Source organism: Platalea leucorodia (assembly GCF_965183815.1).
Source record: "Platalea leucorodia genome assembly, chromosome: 5".
Taxonomy (NCBI): Eukaryota; Metazoa; Chordata; class Aves; order Pelecaniformes; family Threskiornithidae; genus Platalea; species Platalea leucorodia.
Genome location: NC_138827.1, coordinates 90,803,712 through 90,817,658, shown reverse-complemented (window position 1 = coordinate 90,817,658; position 13,947 = coordinate 90,803,712). Strand labels below are relative to the sequence as shown.

The 13,947-nt window shown below is 41.4% G+C and overlaps 1 protein-coding gene across 1 annotated transcript in view; it reads right to left on the bottom strand.

Moving 5' to 3' along the window:
* KALRN (kalirin RhoGEF kinase) overlaps window positions 1-13,947 on the bottom strand; it is a gene marked incomplete at its 5' end in the record, with an annotated part of 528,347 nt that overhangs the window by 293,451 nt on the left and 220,949 nt on the right. The window contains one exon of the mRNA XM_082311480.1: window positions 677-799. Coding sequence (XP_082167606.1) covers window positions 677-799 — 123 coding nt within the window. The remainder of the gene's footprint in view (window positions 1-676; window positions 800-13,947) is intronic.

The window sequence follows — 13,947 nt, the reverse complement described above, 5'->3', positions numbered from 1 at the left end:
ATTGCAGCAGGGGGTATGCAGGCATTTTTCTAACCCAGTGCAACAATCAAAACATCAATAAATTCTGTCCTCATTTCTGTGCTGAAAGCAGAGCAGTTTCCAGAACAAATACCTTATGCCTGGAAAGAGTAAGAAAGTGAGCAAAGCACTTATAAATGTATAATGATGCTTTAAAAAAACAAAACAAAACAAAACAAAAAAAAACAAAAAAAAAACTAAGGTAAATTGAGTTGCATTCAAAAAGACTGGCCGATTAACTACTGAAAAAGCAAAAATCCCACTGTGGCCACAACTGGCAGCTTGATTAGTGTCTCTCTTTCAAGGTTTTGAAAAGTACCTTAGCAGGGTGTGGGGGGAAAAGCATAAATTATTAAAGTGCCACCTACAGCGCTCATTAATTCCCAGTGAAAGAAATGTCAAAAACTTTAAAAATATATTGTATTTGCTCTCCAAAATGTAAAAAAAACACTATAGGACTGTGCTGCTCTTAAGTCAACAAAATAATCATATATCAGTGTCTGAGTGGACAGAGCAACACTTTGCTACAGCCTTTCTTACTTCACCTCTCACTGGTCCGTAGTGCTCTCTGAACTGGAGGCGGCCTCACGAGCCGGCCCTTTCCTCACTCACGCGCACAGACCCGTTACCCGTTGTTCACAGCATGCCCTCAACTCACCATGGAATTCATGGCAAAGTGATTGTGCTGCGTCTGTAGGTCAAGGGCATGTTGGTAGCTCACGCCGATCTCCGTGTGACTCTGCAGGAACAATTCTTTGTTGTGGCTGATCCAGTCAAACATCTAGAAGTATTCACACAGGACAGAGAAAAAAAAAATTGTTAGGGATGAGAAAAATAAGAGACAGTGCAAAATATAAAAATCCACAGTTCTGAAACAGATGTATATGCAACGCAGACAAAACAACTTCATCTACGTTCCCCATCAAAAGAAGGTTGTTGCTGTTGTCGAGCAATGGAAGCATGTAAATTATCACCATGACTGGCTATTAACAGAACGATAGGTCAGGAAACATAATTCATAAAGCATGTTCCTCAGTAAGCTGATCCCATAGTCTTTTCCTATAAGTAATGGGAATTTCATGGACAGAAAGATGGCAGCAAAGGAAGCTAAAATCAGGGGTTGCTTCACTGACCAAAGATCTAGTGGTTCATAAAGCACCCTTAATCCAGAAATGGACCAAAAATTCCGTAAGTATTATTGATGGGATTTTCTCGCGCTCCTTTCTTTTTCATCTATACATAAAGTTTCCAAATAGCCAGTTGACTTCCTACACTTATTTCCTAGATCTTTCCAATTCCAAAGCCTGAACCCAGTCTATCTTCCACTTATTATTTTTGGGATGAAGAGAGAAAAAGAAAAAAAAAGTATTTTATTAGTATCTATAAAGAGTACACATTTCACATTCTCCCACTTCCAAATGTATTTCCCAGCAAAATGGATAGTTCAGTACTTCAGACACAGATAGAAATATATTGAATAAAGCTGATGAAACTCATTGCTTATTTTGTAGCACATTAATGTGACACTTAAATCTGCAGCACGTTCATTCATTATAAGCCATCACAAGTCAGCTAGGAGATAGTGTGTTTATGTTTCGGCTTGTTCTGTGTTGTGATAGAGACGGAATGCATTCAAAGTGAGAACCTTTAATTCTTTACTCCTGTCTACAGCTTTGCAGGCATTACAATCTCAGATTTCTTCTTTTCTGTAAACATTTTTGTTACAGAATCCCTTCAAACCACGTTCCCTCCTCTCCATCCCAGCAAGCTGGGGAACTGTCCATTAATAAGGACTTTCATAATTAAAAAAAAAAAACAAAACAACCAAACAAAAAACAAAAAACCAAACTTATTAATTCATTATAAGGAAAGAAAAACTAATTATAGTGGAGGTTAGGTCAATACAGCCCCTGGTGCTAAAGAAAGTGTTTTAGGGTGAAAAGGCAAGTGATGAAGCTTCTAAGCAAGCACCTTACAGTCAAAGGATCAGTCCAGATCTTTATTATAACATTTACGTGTCCTCCAGTCAAAAGCTCTTTTGCTCTTTAGCACTGAATAACAATTTTTGATCTTTAACAGCTGAAGAACACTCAGAGCCCACTGCTCAGGCACTGTATGTTGCTGTAGTTTCTCAGGGTCAGTTATCTGTTCCCTGTAGAGATGGTGCTCCTAAAAGTGGAAAAATGCCCTGTATGGGTCACCTAGGGTTCCTGCAGAAAACTCAGCATTTCGTGCTAAGCACTTGATTCACCATGGGAGTGCACTGCTTTATGCAGGGGATTTGCAGAAATAATATTGAATATCCTTTTCATCAAAATGCAAATAAACATTGCAAGTGTTCCAGTGCCACCAGACACACTACACTGACCTGGTCCCAAAAATCTGTCACATGTGTCTGACCTCTTAATCGTTTATTTATGAAAATACTATTGCAACTACAGAGTCTACACTAGCTTGTATTTTGAGTTGATAAATAGTCTTAAAGGCCCAATGGGTTCAAGTTACAACGATGCAAGTCCAAAGTAGTATCATTGACACAGTTACTTTCTCATTTTGTACCCATGGAGCTGATCAGAATCAGGCCTATCACCATTTTTTCAGAAAGTATAAATAACAAGATTTTTGCAAGGATGGGGTCAGGGGTTTCAAACATTACTGCCAATTAAACAGAATGAAACAACCTACTATAACCTGAAGAGAAACCTAAAGCTTTCTTATTGGGTTCCTTTTTCTCACTTTATTAAGATTTAATAAGCGATATAAGCACAAAATAATTTGCCACACTTGTGGGCTTAAAGAAAAAAAAAAAGCCATAAAGCCAATAAAGAAAGAAAAATTCCATAACAGCAAAGTTCATGTCCCAACAACAAGCTTTTACATCTCTGCTGCGAAACCAACACAGATTTCTTGTAAGTAGATATATGTTTGATGTGAACATTTTTTAATGTTTTAAACAATGTAAAGACATTCAGGGAGAAGAAAACTGGCAGTAATCCACTAAAAATAAACAGTAAATCTAATATTTTATGCTCAGCAAAGCCAAATCAGGATCTTTTTAAGACAAGTAATTTAAACTAGTAATCTATTATTCTGTGGATAGGGAGCATTTCCTCCATCTAATCTATACACATATTATTGGACGAGAATCTAGGTTAAGTTAAACCATGCTTCTTATTTTTAAATTACAATAATAAACTATCAAGAAAAAAAAAAAGGAAATTTAAGAGATGATTAATCTTTTTGTCTTGTTTAATCAATTGAAATACACAATAGCAGTTGAAAGGATGACCTTCAGAAATTTTGAGCAACAGACCTCAGTGATGAGATCTGCACCACCTTCCAAAACAGTATGCTTTTTAAAATTCTATTCATGGACAACAGCAGATTTTGGAAGAGACTCAATTTCCATTTAGACTTTGAATGTTTCTATTATATTCTTCATAAAAAATTACTTTGGTTTCAGCTGGCCTATGCCTGTAGCAAATTATCCCCCATCAACATGGCCTGGAGTCTCCTCCTAACTCACTCAAGTCTCACTTGAAAGCCCAGAGAATGAAGAGTTTGGAGTTTCATGTGGTTTGGAGCAGGGAGAAAATAAAGCAAGATGCAAGATGAGTGCAGAGAAAAAAAGATGCAGATTCACTACGGTCTAAAGTAGGGTTAATGACGCACTTTGCTCTTTCATTGCTCTTGGGTCTTAATGAATAATAAGCAGCATTTACAATCACTCTTGCTTTACACAGCAACCAGGGCTTTGCAAGACTGCAGACATGCCTACCTTACGCAATGCATTACTATATCTGAGATACCCAAACAAGTTCCAGATGAGTTGGTACCTCTGCATGGCACAGTCCAGTGCTGTATGGAAATACTAGCTTGACCCCAAAAACCAGCACAACCTGGGCACAGTACTCCTTGGATTTGTCTGGATTGCTTTTGTTTCCAGGACTGGTTCATTCAGAGACTTCTCAAGCATTTCTGCTTAATGCTTACTTCACTGTAGACATTTTCCCAAGTACTCAGAAGATAATATTGGGTTTTCTTTATTGCACAGGTCTGGCATAATGGAAAACTTTGTACTTTCACCCTCCTAACAAAGGATGTGTGGAAATGGTAAGTGTCACACAGTCCCACAGATCATGAGATTCACTTAACAAGCATGGGATTAAAATAAATAAATAAATAAATAAAAATGGGGTCTTATTTGCTTTTGAGATCTAATGAATTATGCGTTCAAAATATTCTCTTTGACCACAAAGTCTACAAAAGGACTTAAAAAATTTTCTCATAACAACATGACTGGAGGTGGAGGCTCTGAAAATACCAGATGTTGGGTGACTCGTGATGATGCTGTGAAAGTCTGCAATGTGTGGCCAGGAGGTTTCAATATGCGGGTCTGTCAACATTGTCTGGCCTGGCCCATATTACTAGCAATATTTCCTGAAAGCTTTCAAGCTAAACTTGTTTTCAACATGAGAAATACCAATGCTTCCTGTGTTCCTGAAGTGAGTGTGCTGCCTAGTTTGCTTAATTAAAGCACACCATTAAGGATGTGAGCATGGCAATGACCCAACAATTGCTATTTTACTCAACCCTGCGAGGACTGCCCCAGTTTCAAGGGGCTAACTTGGGCTCCTGCAAAAATGTCCAACATCCTTTGATAAGCTGGTTTCCCTGTCAAAGGAATGAGTTTTTAATCCAGTAAATAGCAGAGTCTGGAGAATGTGCCCGGTGAGATGAGCTTAAACCAGATACAGTTTCTCAGCTGAGATTTTCTGTGTTATTATAACATTACTATACAGTGCTGTATCAATTGATCTCATCCCATTGATGAAAAAGACTGCCATAACAAACCTAGCCTAGTGATTATCATAAAAAATAATGGATATTTAATTATTCTTTTGACTTATTTCTTAGTTGGAGTCGTGCTGACTGCCAGTGAGTTAATTCTTCTCTTAAGTCTGCTAATCATTCCTGCAGTCATGAATTCACACTAAACAGGAGTGCAGAACAACTAAGATTGGACATTATATCACTTAAAACACATGAACCAACTGTCCTCAGTGTCTCCCAAACTGCCACTTCTCCACATTGCTGTAGATAATCTGGAGACCAATTAAGTAAAGAGTTTTCCAATGACTGAGTAGCTGGGGGGACAGGTTAAGCATACTTAAAACAGAAGATAAACTTTCAACGTGATTATCTTTTTAGTCCTTGTTTCTAACAATACATAAAGGAAAGTGAATGCATATGCTGAAGAATGTTAAGTGCTACATTTAATTAATAAAATTAGTCTCTTATGAGAGAGCCAGAAGAACTAAGAATGATCCAGAGGGTCTCCGCCCAATGCTTTGCTAAAGCATCTACTCTGTCATTAACGATCATACATGTGCCAGTAATTATTACACATGTGGTCTTGAGGCAACTTCACTTGAGAGTTAGGGTATCAGATCGTATCTCCAATGTCAAGTCGTGCCAGCAACAATGAGTTCTTAACCTCATGTTTTGTCATCATAGTTGATGAGTTACTAGAAAATCCAGGTTAAGTGTTAGACCAAACAGCAGGTCTCAAGCTGGTCATGAATAAGTCCTACAGAGGGAGTATGTGACTCCATACTTTCCCTGGATTTGTAACATCTGGCAGGCTAGTGAGTACAGGGCAAGAACAGCTGTTTGAGAACAGAGAAGAAACACATGGATATGGAACAGCATGTATGCAGACTGTGTGCAGTCCAGCCCTACCTCAGATAAAATGAGATTTATAACATCATTTCAAATAATAACCTCTGGTCTGGCTTTTGTCAGAGCTCGCTGAGGAGCCCTGGCACTGGATTCCGAAACAGTGGTGCAGAGCACCACGGGATAACGTTCCCATCACACAGCTGGCAGCACACCCTATGCCAAGTGGTATTGATGGGAGGATTACAGCCCTCATGGTTTTGGCAGCCAGTGAACTGAATATATTTATTAATGAAATTGTTTATACATGCTAAAAATAACAAAACCCAAATCTATCTAACGCTATACTAGGCTGGAATTAATTATGAACCTGCTTGTAACAAATAATCTTCTCTGTAAGTTCTGAGCCATAAATATCAAACTCATACTGGTAAGTAAGGGCAGAACAATAACCATAATAACCACACCATCTTGAAGTACAATATCGGATACATATAAAGAAAACAGTCCCAAAGGGACATTCAGGTCAAGTCCAATCACTGCTTTTGGCAGATAACCACAGTATAAAATTTCCTTTCATCAAGGGATGAAGCTCCACCTGAAAACTAGTTAAGTGCCACAGCTCAGCTCCTCCAACAAGAAGCAGTTCCAGAAACTTCCTGCTACTGTTACTGAACTCTTCATATACTCTCTGACCTAATTCAGACTCATGGCCAGTTTACACACATTTGCTTTTAGGTCAACGCTGTCCTTTAAGTTAAAAAAGTTCTCCTCCCAGGTGTTTAACCTTTTCCATTGTGGACAAGGAGGGTTCCTTGTCTCTCCTGCTGGTTGTTTTACTAGAGTCCAGCTCTTTTATTTCTTCATAAAATATTCAGCCTCTCTCTGCACTTGTTCTAGTTCATGGTTATCTTTCTATCCAAACTAAGGTCCTAATAGGACTTTGTGGAATGTTGATTTTCTGCTGAAAATACTCCAGCTGACATCATCTAGGATCACCTGTGCAGTGCTTCTGGCATCAACTTCAGAAAAAAAAAAAAAAAGACACAAAAATGGGAGAGTAACAGCTATTGAATCAACATCAATACCTTCTGGATTACCTCACTATCCTTTCTCTTGGTAGCCTCCTGCATAAATATTGACAAAAACCACTAGTGTTTATTGGATTTGCTCTGACAAGCACAACTCAGGTTATGTTCCAAATAAGAAGAGCAAGTTCAAGAGCACTTAGAAAAAATGAGGCATGGTTTTGTAATAAACTCCAGTCAGTCTCACGTGTAAGGCACCAGGCATAAATGTATTCTCCCACTATGCCTCCATATGCTGCTAACAAAGAGGGGGGAAAAAAAAAAAAGTTAATCTAAAAGAATGTCTTGCCTGTAGTTGAGTAGAGGGCAGATGACTAATTATATGCCAGATGAAATCCGTATTAGATCAGTGCTTTCCAATCTTTTCCAATTTATGGACCCCATAAAATTGTTCAAGGCAAGTACTATAGCAAATTAAAGTCTATGGACAATAAATCTCTTTTATCGAATACCTTTACCAACTACTAACGAACTTAATATCCATGATCCACAGGTTGGAAAATGCTAGAGATAAGCATGCATTGCTTTTTAAAGAGAGGTCCACATAAGAGTCCATGTGCATTTTGGATTTTCTAAACTATCCAGCCAGTGTTAAATTGACTAAGCTACACCAGCAAGAGGAAAGTTCCACTCTAAAGGCATCTACAGCTAAGCAAGTTCATTTTCATATGTTTTCACAATATAAACAAAATAATAGCACACGTAGAACAGTAACTGCCAGAGTCCCTCTCTTGAGGTTTACTAAGTTTCCAGCTACAAGGTCTATTCCTATCTCATTAAGTGAGTTCATGTATTCACAACAATTCAATTAAGGATAAATCGAGCCATATTCCTTACATGTCTTGCAATTGAATTTAGCCAGTATTTGAATAAAAAAAGAATACCATGCAACAGATTTGTGGCACATACACAGACTACACTGATATGTGAGGGCCTGATTCTGGAAAGATTTGCATGCAAGCTACCTTTATAAAAGGCAATCAATCAAGAAAGTCCCCTAGTGCCTCTAGACAAGAATCATAACTACAGTTTAATTAGAACCAGCCATACCTAGCTCACCTGTACATCTGGAAAAGGCCAACAGAAGTGCAACACCTCCACAAAGCACGTCAGAGGAGCCAATGGTCCAAAGAATCAGGACATTTACCCGGAACACAGAAAAATCCCTCTGCTCAAGCCTCTGAGCTAAATTCAACAGAACAGAGGGCTGATGATAGCAGCCCAGGGTAGCTGCTCCCTAAGAAATGAGGAGCCAGAAACAAAGACCCAACAGGCAAGACAGGGGCCTCGTTAGTCAGAACCTGTCCTACAGCCCCTGAAGGTTGATAGCAACCAGGTTTAATCAAGAGATCATCAGGCAATTTGTGGTGACAAGAGAAGTCCAAGCTGAAGCTAGGAAGTCAATCAGCAGGTCAGTATCAGGTTCAGTTAGGGTAACCAGGCTCAGACACAGCCCCATGATCACAGCACAGGTCCACAGGGACAAGACAGGTCCCAGGTCATGCCACAAAACCAGTCGATAGATCAGTGCCCGATTCAGAAGGGCCCATGGCCAGGCAGGGCAGAGCTGTGGCAAAGCAAGAGGCTGATATCCCACAGCTGAGCTGCAATGGGGCTCCTGGCGCATGGGCGAGAGTTGGGGAGGCCCCAGGTGGGGCTGGTCAGGGCCATTAACATTCATCAGTGCCCACAGGGCCCTGGCACTGGGCTGGTTACATGAAGGGTCACTAAGAAAATGGCCATTCTCAGACAGGAGTGTACTGGCCGCAGAATAAATTTTGGACTTAAAGAAAACCTTGATAGCAGATTTCATTTTTTTCATGAATCAACAAATGTGATGAAAACTGCTTCAACAGAAAAGAATCCCAATCTGCTGTAATTCCCATCGCCACTCTATAAATACAGCCTCAATTAAATCAAAGTACTTGTAAGTTTAAAATAGAACTCAGTGTACATGTAAATGCTTTGCTAAGCCAAAGCCTAAAAGTTCTGTTTGGTTTTGTGTTTGTCTCTTGCTTACAGATGGTGACGGACAAGCCAACACTTCTGCCAGATCTTTCCCTTTCACATGTGTTCGGTGTAGTCCACAGCCAGGGCAAATTGGTGTCGTTCCAACAAGGCCAGTTTACACCAGCTGAAGATTCAGACCCACAGCTGCCTTTGTGTAACCTCAATGCTGCATGAACACAGTTTTTCCATTATAAATATCTGTGTATGTGATTCATAGAGTACAGTAAGTAAGTTTAAGCTACAGCACATTAAATTATTCCAGACAATGGGCCCAACTGTCAACCCACTAGAAAATTAGCTAGATGTGTGACGTGACAAATAGCTTTGTATTAATATCAGAGCACCATTTCCAACATACTCACGCTGAATGTTCCTACTAAATGCCAGAGTAAGAGATCTGTGTTTTTTTCCTGACAGATATCAAGCCACAGCCATGCACAAAGTAAGGCATGTGATTCCTATAACGCTGAATAGAGAAGCAATAATTTTATTGTTGAAGGTGGGAGAAAATTGCAGATACTGAACACATAAATATGACTAATGATATCTGGGCGTATTTTGTGCATCTGCGTTGTTTGCTTGCTTTTTGAAATATTGTACCTTTCCACCACACTTAGTGACATCAAACACTCAGACATTACTGGAAAGATTTTCTGTTCCTTAAAATGGAAATAGCCTTTCCTGGGCACAGATCATCTACCGAGAACTGCTTGCTGTCTAAGTGCAAATTAATTCATTGGCTGGATAGGAAATGTAATACTAAAAGAGATAAATAAACAACAGCCTCATGAATGGAAAAAACAGTGTAAATTATGAAAAGATCAGAGTGGGTCCCCTGATAAGGGATCTTCCTCTCTGTTTTCAGAATCTCTGAGATACCATTTCATTCAGTTGAAAATGCTGTATGAGTTCAGTGACTTTATTACAGATGCTGGTTCTATTCCTGGCTTAATATGTGTCTTTCCTGTGACTCCAAATAACTGCCATTAAAAACAAAACAGCCAGACAGATGTTTACTGTTTCGTATCAGAAGTGTGGCATTTCCCCTACCAAAATCACCTGTGTCTGAGGCCCAGAGATACAGCTGTGGTGTAATGATAGGTTAAAACTCCCGACATGTCATGACACTTTGGGGCCGGAGCTGGGACGTCTGTGCAGATGGAAAGGCAAGGATGTCAGCTTTCTGCTGGATTTCAGGGTGTCCACTGCTCCGTATCCCTCTGCCCCAGCTGTTTCCCCATCCCATGAACCAACTGGTTCAGTGCCTTCCCTCGACACCAGCAAACCTGGCAGTCTGGGAGGGAGGACGGTGTCCCCGCCTGGGGACACGTGCTCCACAGGTGGCACCGGGCCTCACCGCCCCCTCGGCGGCACCCCTGGTTTTCATGGGGCTGCCTTAGGGCCTATCTCAGTGAACAGTCGTGTTGATAAAAACCTTAAAATCCAACTCACCCCTCACAGTGACTTCTGATTCCCCAGGGCTGAAAGGGTTGTAAAAGCTAATTTGGCCGGGTGTAAGAGTGCTTGCGCATTCCCCTGTGCAACGATCGTGAGCGACAGGCTGCACGGCGGGGCAGCGGGGCGGGCTGTCAGGGGGCCGTGAGCCGCCTCGAGCTGGTCCCGGCCGGTTCCCGCCAGCTCTGGCGCTGAGGGGGGCCCCGGCGGGGAAAACCACCGCACGCCAGAGCCCGGCCATGGCGCCAAAACGTCCGTCAGCCAGAGAAGCGCCGTGATACAAGGTGTTAGGGAAAGAAAATGGCGGCTGCTGAGGGCTGGAGACGCTCTGTGGCGTCCTCCATGGCAAAGGGGGCAGGGACGCCCCTGAGGGATGGCGGGTGGCCCATGCCAGGGCAGGGACACTAAGGAACAGCAGCAGAAAAATTTTAAGAATCAGAAAATAGCTGTAACAGCAGCAGAAACTCATGCAAATATTACCCCTGACATCCCCTACTGCCTGTCACCCCACCAGAAGAATTTTGATGCACTGGGTATAAATCACGACAAAAATCAGGGAAATCGAGCCTGGGGAAGAACAGGTGTTTATGAAAACGTGTCCTACTTTTTCCTCTCAACACCCAAATCCAGATCAGAACCTTGTGTTGATTAGCAATAAATTGAGCAAAATTCCTAAACTCGAGACTGTTTTGCTTGTGACACCTTTTCAGCACCTGTGTAGGACGTAAGGCATCCAGGATTTCGATGCCAAGTAATATGGAGGGGCCTTGCAATACATGAAGGTTCAAGAAAACATTTCTGAATTAGTTTTCATAACGTGCATGATATGTAAGAAAAAAAGTCAGAGTGACCTGGTTTAAAATGACACTGATACTCTTGGAAATGATCCACAGACCATGCTCCTGGTTTCACCCCTTATACCATTGCCAGCTCCACCCACCCTTATGTGTTCCCTATAAATAGATATGAGGGCTAATTTAAGATAGACTTTTAAGACCCCAAGCTCTGCCAAGTGTGGGCCATTTAAAGCATTTCAGCCATGCCAGGAAGACATTCATTTAGGAATAATCACATAGCCACGTCTGAAATATGCTGCACAATAAGTCTGTGAACCTCATGCACAGTTTAATTACATTATTTCCTGACAGCTAGTCTCTTATCACCTAACCTTCTTGAGGATCAAAGCAATAAATAAAAAAAGCAACTTTCTTCTCTTTTTGTGTATGCGCAGGCCTCTTTCTTCTCTTTTTCTAGATGTGTGGGCTTTGTTGCCCTTTAGAGCATTTGGGTCTTCTTGTCTTCATTAGTTAAAGCAGAACTTTGTGGTTATAATATGCTATATTCATCCTTAAAAATGAGTTTTAAGTCTGTATTCAGATGCCAAAACACTTTCTCTTGCCATACTGATCAGGGGAGCATTCCTGTGCCTCCCAGCGGTGCCAAGTTGGAGAAGCTGAAACAGCCTCGAAATGCTCCCTATCAAAACTGGCAAGCAAAATAAAGAGGAAATTTGTGCAAATGCAAAAATATTCCATCGGAACATACTGCTTTCAATTATTTTTGGACCCATTCTAATGTTCATGGAGGAAGCAAGAGGAATAGTAACTGCGTTTCCAGTGTCGGCAGCAGGAAACTACAAATAGCACAGCACACCATGTTCCAGCTTCAGCAGCAGCAGGCTTCAGAGCCGTTTCCTTACAGTCAGGAGCGGACAGACTGCGAGGCGACTGCTGCCAGAGCCTGGAAACACAAAGCAGGAACTACGCCATCGCTTGGTTAATGTTCTGCCCTCCTGCACTGGAAGGTCATAAGTGTGTTGGATGATCCAGTGCAAATCGGATAGAAAGTGGCCCCAGACTGCTGTAACTATGCTATAGGGCACACTTAGCATGACGGAAATGCGCAAGTCTTCCTCATCTCTAGCTGCAGCAGTGGAGTGAGGCATTGTTATTGTTTTTGCATTCCCGTCAAAAAGATCAGGTTCAATTCCAAGTGCTGTGGAGGCAACATATTTGCCTGAAAAAAAAAAAAAAAAAGCAGATTTGGCAGCACAAGGCAGAATGAATTGATAAAGAAAGATGGAAAGCATGGAGATATCCGTCTTACACATCAGATCAGGACTCCCACTGCAGGACAGGCTTCCTGTGTGACAGGAGGCAAGGCAGTTAACCCCTGTGGGTTTTAATTCCCAATTTTTAGCTTTGAACTTTGCATCCTTTGTACTTTCATTTTGCTGCTCCAAAGCCAATCCAGCTCAACAGCAATCAGTCTCTGGCAGATGACTGCCCTTCCTGACGGGCACCTGTCCACATCTGAAAAATCAGCATCACAAATGCCTTCAGAAGATTCTTATGTGCTTTGGTTGTGGAGGCTGAACTCGGGTCATGGACGTGCTATGGGAGGAAGTTTGTACCCTCAGAGCTGTCAAACCAGCAACAGACTCGTTGCAGCAGAAACAGACATGTCAATGGTAGGCTCCAAAAGGAGTCCTGCCCTCTCCTGCAGAGGGAAAGAAACGATGGTTGCAACAAGGGTAGGTGACATTCACCACTACAATAACATCCACCAGGAAGAGTATTTCTGATATATATTTATCCAGTTCCTTGTACGGCTCTGCTCAGCAGGCAAGGCGATCCTACACTTCCTCCAACCAGATGGCAAAACTGGGTTTGTAGCTGCTTTCAGTTGTAGGAGCAGCACAAAGCAGTTGGTACGTACTTGGGAATTTGTCCTGTTGTTATTAGATTTGTCCCCATGCTTTCTGCTGGTGGATGGCAAGGCAGAAAAGCAAATGTTCACAATGCTATTGGTATACAGGGGAAGACCCCTGTGGCCTTGACTGATAAATAAGAAAATAGCAGGATACAAGCTTGACACTGTGAAAAAAGCTGCAAGGTCCTTTGAAACATCACTAATAACGAAGACATTTTGATTTTACATTTTTCCAATTAGCAGAAATGAGCTCTGTTTGTGCTTTGAGGAAAGTTAAAAACTAATGATCTTCTGGTCTTGCAAAAATCTGTTCTTTCCTACAGATACCAAGAACAGGATCTTATTAAGTATGACCAGCGGTGGTCAAAGTAATGAACAGCTCCCACAGAGCCCCCCATGATCACTTCCCGCTCCGGCAACCCTTCACTTTAGATTGGGGGCAACAAATTGTGGATGGCATGAGCAACTTGTCAGAAGCCTACTTCATATTAACCAGAGCAGATGTCAACGAGCTGCATCTTTAATTCAGAGCTATAGCCTGCAAAGACTGCAAGTCCCAGCATGCAGGTTCCTGAACTGAGATATGTAGTCTATGCAGGATTCATCTTCCCGTTTAAAGATGAAGGTTTTTGCAAGTAATTTATCCTTATAGATGCCGAAGAGGATTTACTCCGCAGTTCCCCAATAATTCTTTTGTGTCCATGACTAGGTGAGGGGGATTGCAGATTTGATGCAGTTTAGGTGCCACTCTCAGAGCCTTCCAAAGTGGAAGGTGCTGATCCCACTCTGAAATCTCTTTAGCACGACATACATGCTCACAGCATCACAAGGAACTGTCAACATGCATTCTGTGCACAACCACCCCTTGTTACAACATTTTTTCTGCTTCTAGGCAAATTCTGTTCTTTTGTTTGTTTAAAAAAAAAAGAGGGGGAAAAAAAAAGTCTGAACCCAGGTAAACCCAGTAATTTGGGGAATCCATGAG